This window comes from Mytilus galloprovincialis, chromosome 14 (genome assembly GCF_965363235.1).
Source record: "Mytilus galloprovincialis chromosome 14, xbMytGall1.hap1.1, whole genome shotgun sequence".
Lineage (NCBI taxonomy): Eukaryota > Metazoa > Mollusca > Bivalvia > Mytilida > Mytilidae > Mytilus > Mytilus galloprovincialis.
The window spans coordinates 72378190-72398021 of record NC_134851.1 but is presented as its reverse complement, the minus strand read 5'-3'; the positions used below and the strand labels follow the sequence as shown (position 1 = coordinate 72398021).

The following is a 19832-nucleotide window of genomic DNA, read 5'->3' as shown; positions in this document are numbered from 1 at the left end:
CTGTGATGGGGGGGGAAGGTGTCATACATGTATCTGAGTCCATTTGGTCAGCTGTGAGATTGTGTCTCGAAGACTGTGATGGGGAAGGTGTCATACATATATCTGAGTCCATTTGGTCAGCTGTGAGATTGTGTCTCGAAGACTGTGATGGGGGAGGGGTCATACATGTATCAGAGTCCATTTGGTCAGCTGTAAGATTGTGTCTCGAAGACTGTGATGGGGGAGTGGTCATACATGTATCTGAGTCCATTTGGTCAGCTGTGAGATTGTGTCTCGAAGACTGTGATGGGGGGAGGTGTAATACATGTATCTGAGTCCATTTGGTCAGCTGTGAGATTGTGTCTCGAAGACTGTGATGGGGGGGGGAGGGGTCATACATGTATCTGAGTCCATTTGGTCAGCTGTAAGATTGTGTCTCGAAGACTGTGATGGGGGAGTGGTCATACATGTATCTGAGTCCATTTGGTCAGCTGTGAGATTGTGTCTCGAAGACTGTGATGGGCGGAGGTGTAATACATGTATCTGAGTCCATTTGGTCAGCTGTGAGATTGTGTCTCGAAGACTGTGATGGGGGGGGGAGGTGTCATACATGTATCTGAGTCCATTTGGTCAGCTGTGAGATTGTGTCTCGAAGACTGTGATGGGGGAGTGGTCATACATGTATCTGAGTCCATTTGGTCAGCTGTGAGATTGTGTCTCGAAGACTGTGATGGGGGGAGGTGTAATACATGTATCTGAGTCCATTTGGTCAGCTGTGAGATTGTGTCTCGAAGACTGTGATGGGGGGGGGAGGGGTCATACATGTATCTGAGTCCATTTGGTCAGCTGTAAGATTGTGTCTCGAAGACTGTGATGGGGGAGTGGTCATACATGTATCTGAGTCCATTTGGTCAGCTGTGAGATTGTGTCTCGAAGACTGTGATGGGCGGAGGTGTAATACATGTATCTGAGTCCATTTGGTCAGCTGTGAGATTGTGTCTCGAAGACTGTGATGGGGGGGGGAGGTGTGATACATGTATCTGAGTCCATTTGGTCAGCTGTGAGATTGTGTCTCGAAGACTGTGATGGGGGAGTGGTCATACATGTATCTGAGTCCATTTGGTCAGCTGTGAGATTGTGTCTCGAAGACTGTGATTGGGGGGGGAGGTGTCATGCATGTATCTGAGTCCATTTTATCAGCTGTGAGATTATGTCTCGAAGACTGTGATGGGGGAGGTATCATACATGTATCTGATTCCATTTGGTCAGCTGTGAGATTGTGTCTCGAAGACTGTGATGGGGAAGGTGTCATACATATATCCGAGTCCATTTGGTCAGTTGTGAGATTGTGTCTCAAAGACTGTGATGGGGGGGGGGTGGCATACATGTATCGGAGTCTATTTGGTCAGTTATGAGTTTGTGTCTTGAAGACTGTGATGGGGGAGGTGTCATACATGTATCTGAGTCCATTTGGTCAGCTGTGAGATTGTGTCTCGAAGACTGTGATGGGGGGGGAGGTGTCATACATGTATCTGAGTCCATTTGGTCAGTTGTGAGATTGTGTCTCGAAGACTGTGATGGGGGAGGGGTCATGCATGTATCTGAGTCCATTTTATCAGCTGTGAGATTGTGTCTCGAAGACTGTGATGGGGGAGGTATCATACATGTATCTGATTCCATTTGGTCAGCTGTGAGATTGTGTCTCGAAGACTGTGATGGGGAATGTGTCATACATATATCTGAGTCCATTTGGTCAGCTGTGAGATTGTGTCTCGAAGACTGTGATGGGGGAGGTGTCATACATGTATCTGAGTCCATTTGGTCAGCTGTGAGATTGTGTCTCGAAGACGGTGATGGGGGAGGGGTCATACATGTATCTGAGTCCATTTGGTCAGCTGTAAGATTGTGTCTCGAAGACTGTGATGGGGGAAGGTGTCATACATGTATCTGAGTCCATTTGGTCAGCTGTGAGATTGTGTCTCGAAGACTGTGATGGGGAGGTGTCATGCATGTATCTGAGTCCATTTGGTCAGTTGTGAGATTGTGTCTCGAAGACTGTGAGGGGGAAGGTGTCATACATATATCCGAGTCCATTTGGTCAGTTGTGAGATTGTGTCTCAAAGACTGTGATGGGGGAGGTTTCATACATGTATCTGAGTCCATTTGGTCAGTTATGAGTTTGTGTCTCAAAGACTGTGATGGGGGAGGTGTCATACATGTATCTGAGTCCATTTGGTCAGCTGTGATATTGTGTCTCGAAGACTGTGATGGGGGGAGGTGTCATACATGTATCTGAGTCCATTTGGTCAGTTGTGAGATTGTGTCTCGAAGACTGTGATGGGGGGAGGGGTCATGCATGTATCTGAGTCCATTTTATCAGCTGTGAGATTGTGTCTCGAAGACTGTGATGGGGGAGGTATCATACATGTATCTGATTCCATTTGGTCAGCTGTGAGATTGTGTCTCGAAGACTGTGATGGGGGAGGTATTATACATGTATCCGAGTCCATTTGGTCAGCTGTGAGATTGTGTCTCAAAGACTGTGATGGGGGAGGTGTCATGCATGTATCTGAGTCCATTTGGTCAGCTGTGAGATTGTGTCGCGAAGACTGTGATGGGGAGGTGTCATGCATGTATCTGACTCCATTTGGTCAGTTGTGAGATTGTGTCTCGAAGACTGTGATGGGGGGGGGCAGGGGTCATGCATGTATCTGAGTCCATTTTATCAGCTGTGAGTCCATTTGGTCAGCTGTGAGATTGTGTCTCGAAGACTGTGATGGGGGAGGTGTCATACATGTATCTGAGTCCATTTGGTCAGCTGTGAGATTGTGTCTCGAAGAGTGTGATGGGGGAGGTGTCATACATGTATCTGAGTCCATTTGGTCAGCTGTGAGATTGTGTCTCGAAGAGTGTGATGGGGAGGGGTCATACATGTATCTGATTCCATTTGGTCAGCTGTGAGATTGTGTCTCGAAGACTGTGATGGAGGAAGTGTCATGCATGTATCTGAGTCCATTTGGTCAGCTGTGAGATTGTTTCTCGAAGACTGTGATGGGGGAGGGGTTATACATGTATCTGAGTCCATTTGGTCAGCTGTAAGATTGTGTCTCGAAGACTGTGATGGAAGGAGGTGTCATACATGTATCTGAGTCCATTTAGTCAGCTGTGAGATTGTGTCTCGAAGACTGTGATGGGGAGGGGTCATACATGTATCTGAGTCCATTTGGTCAGCTGTAAGATTGTATCTCGAAGACTGTGATGGGGGAGTGGTCATACATGTATCTGAGTCCATTTGGTCAGCTGTGAGATTGTGTCTCGAAGACTGTGATGGGGGGTGGAGGTGTCATACATGTATCTGAGTCCATTTGGTCAGCTGTGAGATTGTGTCTCGAAGACTGTGATGGGGCGGGGGAAGGTGTCATACATGTATCTGAGTCCATTTGGTCAGCTGTGAGATTGTGTCTCGAAGACTGTGATGGGGAAGGTGTCATACATATATCCGAGTCCATTTGGTCAGCTGTGAGATTGTGTCTCGAAGACTGTGATGGGGGAGGGGTCATACATGTATCTGAGTCCATTTGGTCAGCTGTAAGATTGTGTCTCGAAGACTGTGATGGGGGAGTGGTCATACATGTATCTGAGTCCATTTGGTGAGCTGTGAGATTGTGTCTCGAAGACTGTGATGGGGGGGGGGGGAGGTGTCATACATGTATATGAGTCCATTTGGTCAGCTGTGAGATTGTGTCTCGAAGACTGTGATGGGGGGGAAGGTGTCATACATGTATCTGAGTCCTTTTGGTCAGCTGTGAGATTGTGTCTCGAAGACTGTGATGGGGGAGTGGTCATACATGTATCTCAGTCCATTTGGTCAGCTGTGAGATTGTGTCTCGAAGACTGTGATTGGGGGGGGGGAAGGTGTCATGCATGTATCTGAGTCCATTTTATCAGCTGTGAGATTATGTCTCGAAGACTGTGATAGGGGAGGTATCATACATGTATCTGATTCCATTTGGTCAGCTGTGAGATTGTGTCTCGAAGACTGTGATGGGGAAGGTGTCATACATATATCCGAGTCCATTTGGTCAGTTGTGAGATTGTGTCTCAAAGACTGTGATGGGGGAGGTGTCATACATGTATCGGAGTCCATTTGGTCAGTTATGAGTTTGTGTTTCTCGAAGACTGTGATGGGGGAAGTGTCATACATGTATCTGAGTCCATTTGGTCAGCTGTGAGATTGTGTCTCGAAGACTGTGATGGGGGGGGAGGTGTCATACATGTATCTGAGTCCATTTGGTCAGTTGTGAGATTGTGTCTCGAAGACTGTGATGGGGGGAGGGGTCATGCATGTATCTGAGTCCATTTTATCAGCTGTGAGATTGTGTCTCGAAGACTGTGAGGGGGGGCAGGGGTCATGCATGTATCTGAGTCCATTTTATCAGCTGTGAGATTGTGTCTCGAAGACTGTGAGGGGGGAGGTATCATACATGTATCTGATTCCATTTGGTCAGCTGTGAGATTGTGTCTCGAAGACTGTGATGGGGAAGGTGTCATACATATATCCGAGTCCATTTGGTCAGTTGTGAGATTGTGTCTCAAAGACTGTGATGGGGTGAGGTGTCATACATGTATCTGAGTCCATTTGGTCAGTTATGAGTTTGTGTCTCGAAGACTGTGATGGGGGAGGTGTCATACATGTATCTGAGACCATTTGGTCAGCTGTGAGATTGTGTCTCGAAGACTTTGATGGGGGAGGTGTCATACATGTATCTGAGTCCATTTGGTCAGTTGTGAGATTGTGTCTCGAAGACTGTGATGGGGGGGGGGGGGTCATGCATGTATCTGAGTCCATTTTATCAGCTGTGAGATTGTGTCTCGAAGACTGTGATGGGGGAGGTGTCATACATGTATCTGATTCCATTTGGTCAGCTGTGAGATTGTGTCTCGAAGACTGTGATGGGGAAGGTGTCATACATATATCTGAGTCCATTTGGTCAGCTGTGAGATTGTGTCTCGAACACTGTGATGGGGGAGGTCTCATACATGTATCTGAGTCCATTTTATCAGCTGTGAGATTGTGTCTCGAAGACTGTGATGGGGGGAAGTGTCATACATGTATCTGATTCCATTTGGTCAGCTGTGAGATTGTGTCTCGAAGACTGTGATGGGGAAGGTGTCATACATATATCTGAGTCCATTTGGTCAGCTGTGAGATTGTGTCTCAAAGACTGTGATGGGGGAGGGGTCATACATGTATCTGAGTCCATTCAGTCAGCTGTAAGATTGTGTCTCGAAGACTGTGATGGGGGGAAGTGTCATACATGTATCTGAGTCCATTTGGTCAGCTGTGAGATTGTGTCTCGAAGACTGTGATGGGGAGGTATCATACATGTATCTGATTCCATTTGGTCAGCTGTGAGATTGTGTCTCGAAGACTGTGATGGGGAAGGTGTCATACATATATCCGAGTCCATTTGGTCAGTTGTGAGATTGTGTCTCAAAGACTGTGATGGGGGAGGTGTCATACATGTATCTGAGTCCATTTGGTCAGTTATGAGTTTGTGTCTCGAAGACTGTGATGGGGGAGGTGTCATACATGTATCTGAGACCATTTGGTCAGCTGTGAGATTGTGTCTCGAAGACTGTGATGGGGGGAGGTGTCATACATGTATCTGAGTCCATTTGGTCAGTTGTGAGATTGTGTCTCGAAGACTGTGATGGGGGAGGGGTCATGCATGTATCTGAGTCCATTTTATCAGCTGTGAGATTGTGTCTCGAAGACTGTGATGGGGGAGGTATCATACATGTATCTGATTCCATTTGGTCAGCTGTGAGATTGTGTCTTGAAGACTGTGATGGGGAAGATGTCATACATATATCTGAGTCCATTTGGTCAGCTGTGAGATTGTGTCTCGAAGACTGTGATGGGGGAGGTGTCATACATGTATCTGAGTCCATTTTATCAGCTGTGAGATTGTGTCTCGAAGACTGTGATGGGGGGAAGTGTCATACATGTATCTGATTCCATTTGGTCAGCTGTGAGATTGTGTCTCGAAGACTGTGATGGGGAAGGTGTCATACATATATCTGAGTCCATTTGGTCAGCTGTGAGATTGTGTCTCGAAGACTGTGATGGGGGAGGGGTCATACATGTATCTGAGTCCATTCGGTCAGCTGTAAGATTGTGTCTCGAAGACTGTGATGGGGGGAAGTGTCATACATGTATCTGAGTCCATTTGGTCAGCTGTGAGATTGTGTCTCGAAGACTGTGATGGGGAGGTGTCGTGCATGTATCTGAGTCCATTTGGTCAGTTGTGAGATTGTGTCTCGAAGACTGTGAGGGGGGCAGGGGTCATGCATGTATCTGAGTCCATTTTATCAGCTGTGAGATTGTGTCTCGAAGACTGTGATGGGGGAGGTATCATACATGTATCTGATTCCATTTGGTCAGCTGTGAGATTGTGTCTCGAAGACTGTGATGGGGAAGGTGTCATACATATATCCGAGTCCATTTGGTCAGTTGTGAGATTGTGTCTCAAAGACTGTGATGGGGGAGGTGTCATACATGTATCTGAGTCCATTTGGTCAGTTATGAGTTTGTGTCTCGAAGACTGTGATGGGGGAGGTGTCATACATGTATCTGAGACCATTTGGTCAGCTGTGAGATTGTGTCTCGAAGACTGTGATGGGGGGGAGGTGTCATACATGTATCTGATTCCATTTGGTCAGCTGTGAGATTGTGTCTCGAAGACTGTGATGGGGAAGATGTCATACATATATCTGAGTCCATTTGGTCAGCTGTGAGATTGTGTCTCGAAGACTGTGATGGGGGAGGTGTCATACATGTATCTGAGTCCATTTTATCAGCTGTGAGATTGTGTCTCGAAGACTGTGATGGGGGGAAGTGTCATACATGTATCTGATTCCATTTGGTCAGCTGTGAGATTGTGTCTCGAAGACTGTGATGGGGAAGGTTTCATACATATATCTGAGTCCATTTGGTCAGCTGTGAGATTGTGTCTCGAAGACTGTGATGGGGGAGGGGTCATACATGTATCTGAGTCCATTTGGTCAGCTGTAAGATTGTGTCTCGAAGACTGTGATGGGGGGAAGTGTCATACATGTATCTGAGTCCATTTGGTCAGCTGTGAGATTGTGTCTCGAAGACTGTGATGGGGAGGTGTCATACATGTATCTGAGTCCATTTGGTCAGTTGTGAGATTGTGTCTCGAAGACTGTGATGGGGGAGGGGTCATACATGTATCTGATTCCATTTGGTCAGCTGTGAGATTGTGTCTCGAAAACTGTGATGGGGGAGGTGTCATACATGTATATGAGTCCATTTGGTCAGTTGTGAGATTGTGTCTCGAAGACTGTGATGGGGGAGGTGTCATGCATGTATCTGAGTCCATTTGGTCAGCTGTGAGATTGTGTCTCGAAGACTGTGATGGGGGAGGTGTCATACATGTATCTGAGTCCATTTGGTCAGCTGTGAGATTGTGTCTCGAAGACTGTGATGGGGGAGGTGTCATGCATGTATCTGAGTCTATTTGGTCAGCTGTGAGATTGTGTCTCGAAGACTATGGTGGTCTCTGACTGTTGAATTCTTTCGCATATTTATAAATTTGACACATTTTATATTGCTTTGAAAAAAATACAGGTAAATCTTAGGTGAAATTCTAATTATAAAAAAGAAGATGTGGTATGATTGCCAATGAGACAACTATCCACAAAAGACCAAAATGACACAGACATTAACAACTATAGGTCACCGTACGGCCTTCAACAATGAGCAAAGCCCATACCGCATAGTCCGCTATAATAGGCCCCGATAAGACAATGTAAAACAATTCAAACGAGAAAACTAACGGCCTTATTTATGTAAAAAAATGAACGAAAAACAAATATGTAACACATAAACAAACGACAACCACTGAATTACAGGCTCCTGACTTGGGACAGGCACATACATAAATGATGTGGCGGGTTAAACATGTTAGCGGGATCCCAACCCTCCCCCTAACCTGGGACAGTGGTATAACGGTACAACATAAGAACGAACTATAAAAATCAGTTGAAAAAGGCTTAACTCATCAGATGGACAAAAATACAAGTAGATTACCTTGATTGCTATAAAAACAAAGTAATTTTATCAAAACATCTATTATTATTTACAAGTGGGAATAGAAGGAATAGTATTTTTAAAAAGTTGGAATAGGAGGAAGACACCATTTTATTACCGAATATCAGTATAAAAAAATGAGGGACTGAATGGGGTTAACAGAGTAGAGAATCGTGTTAAATAACATAATAAGAAACATTAGCATAAACACAGATACAATAAATGGACAGATGGATGCAGAAAATTAAAAATAACTGTAGAATACAAAATCATTAGGTAATACTATACTAGTAACACGAAATGATCAATCAATGTATTGTCAGAATAAAAATCATATGCATGATATACGTACAGTTAAATTGAGAAATATATATTTAACAATATTTGTCTAGCGTCAAAGTCAATGAATTTCGGTCCTTCAATACTAGCATACATGTATGTCCATTTAGTTAGAAATACTATATAATGTACTTGGCAAAAAGTAAATAAACGCCTCGTTTCAATTTTGAATTGAAGAATATGATATTTATAGTTTAACACTTTTAATTAGGTCAAACGAAATTCTATATTTCACGCCTCAAAATGCATATCCTAAATGTTTAAAGACATCCTTGGTAGTATAAAATCGTAGCAGAATTGTTAGCAGTTCCTACAATTAAATTAGAAAGAGTAAAATAAATCCCCCTTACATAATTTAGCTATTATCTTTGAAAGAGAAAATCCTTAACACAAATATTTTACCACACATACATTTAATTATGATCACATCATTGCGTCAAACATAAATATGTGTGAGATATTTGCGACTGGACGTTAAGCGACAAACAATTTTTAAATCATCTTCAAAAGGATACTACTCTACTCAATTGCTGAAAAATGAAAGGACATGAAACAACGAAAATAAACGGTATAAAATGTGAAAACTTAGTTTCTGTCGTAGTACGGAAAAAAACACCTGCAATACTGAAGAACAGATATATGTAATTCTTGTCTGATGCTAATTTCATTTGTTTTATGCAAATGATTTTGGAACAAAATAGGCGGTCCAAATACTGCCCGTAGTGTACTTTGTCCTTTCAATTTAGCTTGCATAGTAGATCTGATACCAATTGGTGGCCTTTGGCTCTTTTTTTCTGCTCTTTGGTCGGGTTGTTGTCTCTTTGACACATTCCCCATTTCTATTCTCAATTGTAGATATCATGAACACGTTGTATGTACTTTATATGTACCATGTCTGAGACCACATCCACGACAGGTAAATAATCATCAAATTTAGGTGCTTTTTTTATCATTGTCATCAGACGAAACAAATTATGTGTGGATATAGTGGGGTGGGGGGGGGGGGGGGGTGTCCGGGTATAGAACCCTTCCCTTTTTTGGACGATTAATGCATTTGAATATGGACACACATGTAGTTACAACTCTCCTTTATCCTGGGTTGGGACTCACCCTTTATAAATGGCAGGATCCGCCCCTGAATTCTTTACTTTTGTTAGCAGATCGATCAATTCCAAGAAAAATATTGATGTTTATACTGAGTAAAACTGAATAGATATATACGCAAAAGGGTAAGGTGGGTAGGTTATATCTATGTGATTTTCTTCCTGACTGGTAGTTTTTTTATATTCTATTCAGGGTTAGGGATGGGGAGGAAGTAGGGGGCGAGGGTGATATTTTTTCAATGTGTTGTTCTAACTGGTTCATAAAATTTACTTGACCCGGCCTTTGATAGTTTTTCATTGGTTTTAGTGAACATCCATCATGTGATCTGGATTTTGAACTTCATTTTTTGAACAACTTAACATAGAATAAACAGATACAGGCGAGAAAAAATAAAATACAAACTTTACAGCTATTTTCCTAATGCATGTAGAGTAAAACTTTGGTAGGCTTGCTTGCTTTGTTTATATAATTGTTTATTCAAGCTTTGTAATTAAGATTGACATCTCCAAACAATATATATGACATAATTAAACCTGTATATATAATATTTAAATTCAATTGGACATTGTCCCAAATAACTGTACAATATACAAACAAAGCAATCAAGCTAACCAAAGTCTTCATCTACATGCTGTAGGAAAATAGCTGTAAATGAAAAAAAAATCTCGTTTCCTTTCCATGTGGGTTCGAATGGGGTTATCAGAATAGATAATTGAAGGCAAATAGATATAAAATTAAGGGCAAAATAAATAGAGAAAAAGGCAAACTCTACATGAAAATAAACAATGCAGAACACTGGGGTTCGAAATTATAAACAAAAGAGAAAAATGGCATAACTCAACAAAGTAGGACCCCATTGTTTGCACCCTCTTCTATACTCGTATTCGTAATGTTCATGTATAGAAGCATTGAATAATGACCATTCTGAAAAAATAAAGTAAACATGTACAAACAATAATCTTACCAGCACGGTGATACCATTATGTCCAAATTATTCTGTAACTAGATAATTTTACATTCTTTTGGATGTAAGTATCTCCCTTGTGTTAATTTGATAACGTCTTCTGGATGTAAGTATCGATATCACTTAATTTCTCGGAGGCCCCCTACAGGTAAATCTTATAACGATGAGGTAGAAGTAACTCATTCGTCTCAATTCGGCCGATTCCGTACCCTGATAGAAGGAGAGATGCGGATTCTACCGAGGATTACCGAATGAGTAGTAACTATCTTGTATGAAGAGGATTTACGTAATACTTATAAGTTAACCATTCACAACAGAAGGGTACGTGAAGTGGATTTTTAAAAGGACTTGTCATCTCTATGGATATCTTTAAAATCTTTTAGTTGATTTATAGATATAACTCGATAAACGTCAATTATAACTTGTCAGAAAAAAAGGCTTGTTTGCATAGTTCAAATTAATTTAAAAAGACATTGTGAACGTGTATAATTATAATGCACTGCATTTAATTTTACATTCTTTTTTATTTCTTGGGATTGTTCGTTTTTTTGCATGATTTTTATATAAATCCGTCATTATCATCATGTGTTTTTTTTTCTGTTAAACCCACAATCTACTGACATTACTAATTATTTGAATAATGAAAGCTATTTTTTGTAGGACTATTTTTTTTTTTATATAAAAATAAGAAGTCTAGGTATGATAGACAATGAAACAATTATCAACCAAAGTTGAAATGAAGTGGATGTTAGTAATTATAGGGGGCAATAGGCAGCCGTACGGCCTTCAACAATGACAACAATGAAAAAGGGGGGGGGGTCAATGTGCACTTTTTGTTAAGGCACTCAAATGGATAAAACCAGAAGATTCCGAAAATCTGACAAAAATACCAAAAACATGACAAGCGAACTTCCTTATTAAGCCAAACTAAAGATCAAATAATAAGTTAATCAACTAGATAATCAGAAACAACGTCTGCATCACTATTCGGGTAATTAATATAAATTTCACGAGTGTATTTATATAGTAATACGCCTTTCATCTAATCGAACAATATTTGTATATATAAATATAGGAAGATGTGGTATGAGTGCCAATGACATTCGATTTCAAAAGTTTATTTGTAAATATCAGCTTGGCCGAGGTAAGTTTGGGACAAAAAAGTACAATACTAGTAATGAATCACGATTATTAATCATCAATCAAACCTGATAATGAATTTCCAATGGTATTTATTAATACGTACATTATTTTTGCAAATAATTTCGATGAAGCTCCATTTTCCCTTAACTAGTACATTTACACCATTTTATTTAAGGGCCAGCTAAAGACCACCTCCGAGTGCGGGATTTTCTTGCTACGATGAAGACCCATTGGTGGTCTTTGGCTGTTGTCTGCTTTTTTGGTTGGGTTGTTCTTAGGTGCATGATTTTTTATTAGCTGTAAGTGGCTTTGAACTAGCTGTCAGATAACTGCGAGTACTCTCAGATCTGTTCCTAGTGTCTTTTTGTTATCGGGATGTATAAATACCCGACCACGTCCACTTGTATTTTTATCCATCTGATGAGTTAAGCCTTTTTCAACTGATTTTCATAGTTCGTTCTTATGTTGTACTGTTTACCACTGTCCCAGGTTAGGAGAGAGTTGGGATCCCGCCAACATGTTTAACCCCGCCACATTATTTATGTATGTACCTGTACCAAGTCAGGAGCCTGTAATTCAGTTGTTGTCATTTGTTTATGTGTTACATATTTGTTTTTCGATCATTTTTTCACATAAATAAGGCCGTTAGTTTTCTCGTTTGAATTGTTTTATATTGTCATATCTGGGCCTATTATAGCTGACTATGCGGTATTGGCTTTGCTCATTGTCGAAGGCCGTACGGTGACCTATAGTTGTAAATGTCTGTGTCATTTTGGTCTCTTGTGGACAGTTGTGTCATTGGCAATCATACCACATCTTCTTTTTTATATTGTTGTCTCTTTGACATATTCCCGATTTCCATTCTCAATTTTACTAAAAGTGACCGTCTTTTAGTGAGGTGATAGTTGTTGCAGCTCCGTGTTGAAGGCCTCACTGTGATTTTGATATGAGGAACTGCAACAAAAGCGCTGTTCCTTTGCTTTTTGTGTGTTATTTTGTTGTTGTTGTGTATGTATTGAGTTTGTGTCATGTATATATACACTATATTCTTTCTTATAAGAATTAATATAATTATATCCCTTTAAGCAGCCTCCACTAGATACAAGTACTGTTTCACAAAAATTAGAAAATTGGGTGCACTCAACACAATTATATAAGCTGATATGAGAAGTAATAGGTCAAGGTCAGAGTGAATGTCTTATACTTATCTAAAGGACCAAATAAAAAACAATCATACAATTGCATGTATCAACGACATTGTAGTCATGTTTGAACAATCCTCGGGTGAGTCCACTACTAAATCGGCCGAGTTGTGACGAATGGTTTAAACATATCAAGCGTTGTATATGATCCTGGAAACGTCAGGCCACACATAGTATTAGAGGTGATGTAACATCATAATTATCAATAATTTAGAAGACATGTGACGTTAACATGGTTATGTATTGTCCCCTTGACGTAGATTATTTTTTAACTTCTCGGTTACCTTTGTATTTGCATGGTTTTATGAGAATACACTACTTATATCTATTTAGGCATGACAAATGCTGAAAATCGAATTACAAATAAGATACTTATTTTCATGTATATTATGTGTTAACTTCTCTTTAACCTTTGTACTTGCATGGTTTTATGATAATAAACCATCTCTCTATCTAAATATAATTAAAGCGTAAGTCTTTAAAGCAGGCCATTGGTTTTCCTTGCTTGAATTGTAATAATTTGTGTTTTGTATACGCTTACATATTTGGTTTTGCTTATTGTTAAAGGCCAATGTTGACCTACATAGGTTAATAGGCCAGCGTTAGTCGGTCGCTTGTGGATTTTAGTCTTAATGGTTATTATACCATATATTCTATTCTGTATTTGTAGAAAGAGATACGCTCTCTGCATATTAAGAGCCAATGCAACAACTCTTCGGTTGGCCCTGAAGTAGCGTGTTGCATGACTTTATTTCTGTCCATAGATATAGGAAGATGTTGTGTAAGTGGGAATGAGACAACTGTCCATCCAAATAACAATTTATAAAAGTAAACCATTAAAGGTCAATGTACGGCCTTCAACACGGAGCCTTGGCTCACACCGAACACAAGCTATATGGGCCCCAAAATTACTAGTGTAAAACCATTCAAACGGGAAAACCAACGGTCTAATATATGCATTTTCAATATTATCTCTTTGCCAGCGGCAGTCCAAATCATCCTAACCTTGACCCCGACGGCATGCATACATTATATATACATTACTATTCTCAATTGTATACATTGCAAGACCTACCTTTTGTATTTGTAATTTTTTATCGCTATGATTATGTATGAAATATTTGCCACTGGACGTAAAGCAAAATTATTTTTTTTTATATAATAATAATAAATAAACATTTCTATTGAAGATAAGCCATAATCTGTTCTCACTCACAGTTCTGTTCTGTTTTGTTGTAGAAAATCCCTCCTTCAAAGGAGCACTTCGCACAATGAGGAATTTATTTAATAATATACTATAGTGAAGCATGCATAATTATTATGTAATTAAAGAACCTTAGTGAGCACGCTCACATACCCCATGTCCCCACATTGTCATTGGAGAAATTAAATAAGTATAAGAAAAAAAAAATTGTATAAAAAAAATATTGAATAATAATTTCCTGTCAATATACATAGTATGTCCTTATTATCTACAAAATTTCATGAAATTCTGTTGTGTGTTTTCAGAGGAGTTGAGATGACAAACTGTTGCAGAAGTACATTGAAGCAAATAAGTTCAAAGGGGCATAACTCCTAGAAAAAAAAAATTGAACCGTAATTTCCTGTCGATATGCACATTTACATAGTATGTCCTTATTATCTGAAAAGGTTTCGTGAAATGCTGTTGTGTGGTTTGAGAGGAGTTGCGATGACAAACTGTTGCAGTAGTACATTAAAGTAAATAAGTTCAAAGGGGCGTAACTCCTAGAAAAAAAATTAAATCACAATTTCCCGTCGATATGCACAACTACATAGTATGTCCTTATTATCTGAAAAGGTTTCGTGAAATTCTGTTGTGTGGTTTGAGAGGAGTTGCGATGACAAACTGTTGCAGTAGTACATTAAAGTAAATAAGTTCAAAGGGGCGTAACTCCTAGAAAAAAAATTGAATCGCAATTTCCCGTCGATATGCACAACTACATAGTATGTCCTTATTATCTGAAAAGGTTTCGTGAAATTCTGTTGTGTGGTTTGAGAGGAGTTGTGATGACAAACTGTTGCAGTAGTACATTAAAGTAAATAAGTTCAAAGGGGCGTAACTCCTAGAAAAAAAATTGAATCGCAATTTCCCGTCGATATGCACAACTACATAGTATGTCCTTATTATCTGAAAAGGTTTCGTGAAATTCTGTTGTGTGGTTTGAGAGGAGTTGCGATGACAAGAAACAGGACTGACGGACTGACGGACGGACGGACGGACGGACGGACGGACGGACGGGTCAAAAACATTATACCCTCCGCAACTTCGTTGCATGGGGTATAAATATGGTTCGTTAACAAATAAACATATATCATATCACATGTATCATATACAAATGATTCTCCAACCTTCCTACATCCCTTTCCCCCGAACCTTACACGCATTAAAGAATCATGGTTCATTTTTAGATTTTTATTAACTTACATAAATGGAGATATGCATACCAGACATTAACAACAAACACAACATTATATAGATATATACACACAGTTTAGATACAGCATTGAAATTTCATTTGCTAAGTAAAAATCACAGATAACAACTTCGTTCTTTGTGCATCTCGTCACATCTTTTATTAATTGACATTTACGGTGTGATATAACTGATTGTTTGGCAATATATGTGATTGCAAACATCGATTCACGTGACTATATATATGTTTCTATAAATGTTATCTCATCCGAAATTTTATGCATTTATAATGTATTTTAATTTTTTTTATTATGTATATTATTTTTTTTAACTTCTCTGTAACCTTTGTACTTGCGTGGTTTTATGAGAATAAACTATCTATGTACTAAAAAAAAAAGATAAATCACGTGACTGAAAAAAGAATAAACCACGTAACAAAAAAGAATAAATCACAAGACTGAAAAAAGAATAAATCACGTGACAACCTTAAACCAGTAGCGATGAAACTCATGATAAAAAGGAAAATCACAAACATACTGAACTTAGAGGAAAATCAATTCGGAAAGTCCATAATCACATGGCAAAATAAAAAAAAAACAACACGCATCAAATACGAATGGACAAGAACTGTCATAATCCTGACTTGGTACAGGCATTTTCAAATGTAGAAAATGGTGGATTAAACCTGGCTTTATAGCGCTAACCCTGTCACTTTGATGAAGTCTCATCAAATTCCGTTATATTTACCTTGATGCTTTAACTAAACAGACACAATAAATAAAATAGTCAAAATATTGGTACAGCAGTCATCATCGTGTAACAATTTTAAAAGAAACAATAAACAGAACACAAAACATCTATCTTAAAACACATTCATTGATTTGCGTGTCTGACGTTAGAAAATTGTATACGTCACATATATTTGTCGTTCAATGTACACACAAACAATTTTAAAATTTCACATAGGCAATGTTAACATACAGGGTTAAAAAATCAAAAGTATGTAAGAATAAATTTCAGAAATAGAGCAAGATTTAAAATAGTCCAAAAGTTATAAAGAATTTATAAGAATCCACAAATAATTAATTCCCCTACGCGATTGAATGATTTTGACGTTTGTGGTTTAACGTATTTTGTAATTCATAATAGAAATATATCATAATGACATGAAATAGAACAATATCATACTGACGGGATCTTTTAAAGTACAGAGTCACGTTATAAGAACCAAAGAAATACAAAAGTCGCATATACAAAACACAACACCAAAAAATCAGAGACAAAACAAACACATTGACGGGATGTATAAGTACCGAGCCACGTTAAACGGATATCACATAAAACAATCCAACAGTAAAAGTAATATTAATAATAGAACAAAGACAAATGAAAGAACAATAATACACGTTGTTAAGATAATAAACAGATCTTACTTCATATAATTCAAAACAAGAATCATATATGTCGTAAGATAGTGAATTTCCAACGCTTTTTTTATACTGCTTATAAAAACAAAATAATAAATAGTCATTACAATAAATATCATTTAAAACACATGTTAAAGTAGATGCTTTTATGGCATTTGAAAACGAAAGGTTCGTGCTACTGTTTCAATAATTTATGCAGAGATTATCTAAAAGAAACAACTGAATATTGCATTGGACCAACCAATAACTTTCAACACCTATGCCCGTATGGAGAGAACTTATTTATAATATAGTTACTAAAATAATCACCACATTAAGTTAAGCGTTCAAGTTTTCACCTCTTTTTCACCCGCCTGCGGGTCATTATGAATTTTGAAATTTGTTATTTTGAATACAATAGGAATATAAAAAAAAATGATTCCTATGTGATATTTGTTGCATGAATACTTGACAGTCTGGACCGAAGACATGCCGGACTAAGAATACTGGAACCAATTTTAAGACAACTAACCAGTTTTAAGGCAAAGCCTAAATGTTTAAGAGACTAATTGGACAACTTGCTATATTTTTATGCAGTGATCTATCTAGACATGTCAAGATATTTGTTGTTTATAGGTATAAGAAGATTTGTTTTGAGTGCCAACGAGACAACTCTCCATCCAAATAACAATTTATAAAAGTAAACCATTATAGATCAATGTACGGCCTTCAATACGGACCCTTGGCTCACACCGAACAACAAGCTATAAAGGGCCCCAATCTATTTTATGAATCATTGGTCGAGATAAATATACCAAAAAGTCATCAAATGGATGTTTTTTGGCGAAATGATCCAAGTCGTTTTTGATCCTGAGTTGTCCAGATTCCGTGTTTTTTAAGAATGTAAAGCTCGTCATGATTCAAAGCACAATGCAGCTGCATGTATCAAAAGAGCTAGTCATAAACATTAAATAATTGATTGTACATTATAATATACACTAGTGTTACCTTTTATCAACACAACATTCTTACATGCATTTAAACTACCAATGAAAGGGTATTAATAAACAGTGCGTTAACAAATCTTCAAACCCTTTAGAATATCTACAACAGGCTATGAATCATACTTAATTTAGAAAACATTTGGTGTTTTATTATGCACACCTTTCCAATATGTTCTCATTGTAATTTAAAGTTTACTGGTTTCCTTTAACAATAACAACGCTAGAGTTATATAGAGGAACCAGCTTGGTGTACACTGATGTATTATTCCCAAGTTCCATTTATACTATACTATAGAACGTAACCAAAAGAAGACTTTCAATTTAAAACAATGGGAGGATAAATTTTTAAGGAATATATCTGATAATAATATTGATCAAGGTTTTTTTTTTAAATATATGATAATTAGAACAACATTCAAGGTTTTAAAAAAAAATTGGCGTATATTTTCTATTTACGGAAAAAGTCGACTACATGCGATTACAACGGAAACAGTCTAGAACATACAATTACAGCGAAAATAGTTGAATACATACGATAACAACGAAAATGGTCGAGGACATACGATTTCAAAATTGGATTCTACGCATAGAAAAATTCAGATTGATATACAAGTCGTACTATTATAATTGTGTATGACCTTTATGAAGTTTACCAATGTCATTGTTTTCAGAAGACTAAAGCTCAATATCTTGTAATTGTATTGACATTTGGGGTTGTGACGAGTCTGATTTAGATGTTGAATCACTCTTCATTAGAGAAATGTCCGAGTCTGATTCACCGTCACTGTTCACTTTAGATGGAATAAAATCTGCTGTATCGTATACCGTTTCTCATTTTTCTGCAGTTATACGTTCGATTATCGCCCTTGTTTAATTTTAACTAGTTCCGGCAGATTAGGATGCTGGAATATTTTTTGACGTAGTATCTATTTTCATATCACGCGGTTCTAATTCGTTACTAATTATATTTAAGATTGGTTCAGCATAGCTATTCCTATTCGACCATGACCCAAGGTCAGGTATAAAGAAAAGTCGATATTTGTCCTTCTCAATTGTTCCCTATACTTTGGAACCATGAACTCCGTTTATCATCTTCCGATATCGTTTGAGGCTCGTTCTGGACTGACCAATAACGGACCTGAGAAGAAATCGTCATTGGTCTCCTGAACCAGAACTTTCTGGTCGAGCTAATTTAGCAAATCTTTGCCATTTGTCTTTAATAGCTTCCGCTTTTGTTAGATTCCTTTCTTTATTGTCTTTACTTTGTTCTTATAGTTTAATCGTTTTCAGTGCTTTTTTACTTCACTTCCTGCTTCCTCTGCTCCCTTTGCGACCTTTTCCTACCTTTACGGAAGCATCTTTGTTACTGCCTTCTTTTTCAAGATCGTTGGCCAAATCAAGGAAATTTTTCAAAAATTTTCCACCTAGATTTCCAGTGTGAGGCTTGTCTCTGCGTTTGTTTCTCATATTTTTTTCTAAGGGTTGTCCTTCGTCTCACTTTAGGTGAATCGTCCATTGTCACATTGATATCTTCATAACATTCGTTGAAATCGAGCGGGCATCTTCGTCATCTTCAAACCTTTGCATTTCTTTAACCTGTTGCACTTTGCTTGTTATGTCCATTGATGCAACCTCGTTCTGATTCGACCTCATACCGATGACTTCCGTCGATGTCATTATATGAATTAATTGTATCAAATATGTCTGCATTTTTTTCTGCTGTTGCGCATCGGATTGAAGAGGATATAAATACTGGCAAACAGCTTCTTCCAAAAGTGTTTATCTTCTTTGTTGATGTAACGAATGTTCGTGAATCCAATATGGCATATCGGCTTCAGGGGGAAGCGCTTTTTGTTGAAATATTGGATTATCTGAAGAAGACCTGTTGGTGACCTTCTGCTGTTGTCTGCTCTATGGTCGGGTTGTTGTCTCTTTGACACATTCCCCATTTCCAATCTCAATTTTATTTTTCTAATGTATTTAATTCGTTAATTTATATAAACTTACCCTGATTTTTTTTTTAAATTCTAGCATAAAATATTAAAATCAAAGAATACATCGATACCCCAGTAGATACCACAGTTCAGATTTTACACATCAACTTTCATGTGTCAATGTTTACAGAGACAGCTCGCTAT

General features: G+C 38.5%; 1 protein-coding gene across 2 annotated transcripts in view; it reads right to left on the bottom strand.

Moving 5' to 3' along the window:
• Positions 1 to 19832, bottom strand: part of LOC143059602 (nicotinamidase-like) — a 63416-nt gene that overhangs the window by 19788 nt on the left and 23796 nt on the right. The window contains exon 1 of one of the 2 annotated variants that reach the window (XM_076233118.1): positions 10506 to 10652. The exons of the other annotated variant lie outside the window; for it this stretch is intronic. Coding sequence (XP_076089233.1) covers positions 10506 to 10522 — 17 coding nt within the window. The 5' untranslated portion in view covers positions 10523 to 10652. Of the gene's footprint in view, positions 1 to 10505; positions 10653 to 19832 lie in introns of those variants that run through there. 2 annotated transcript variants of the gene reach the window in all.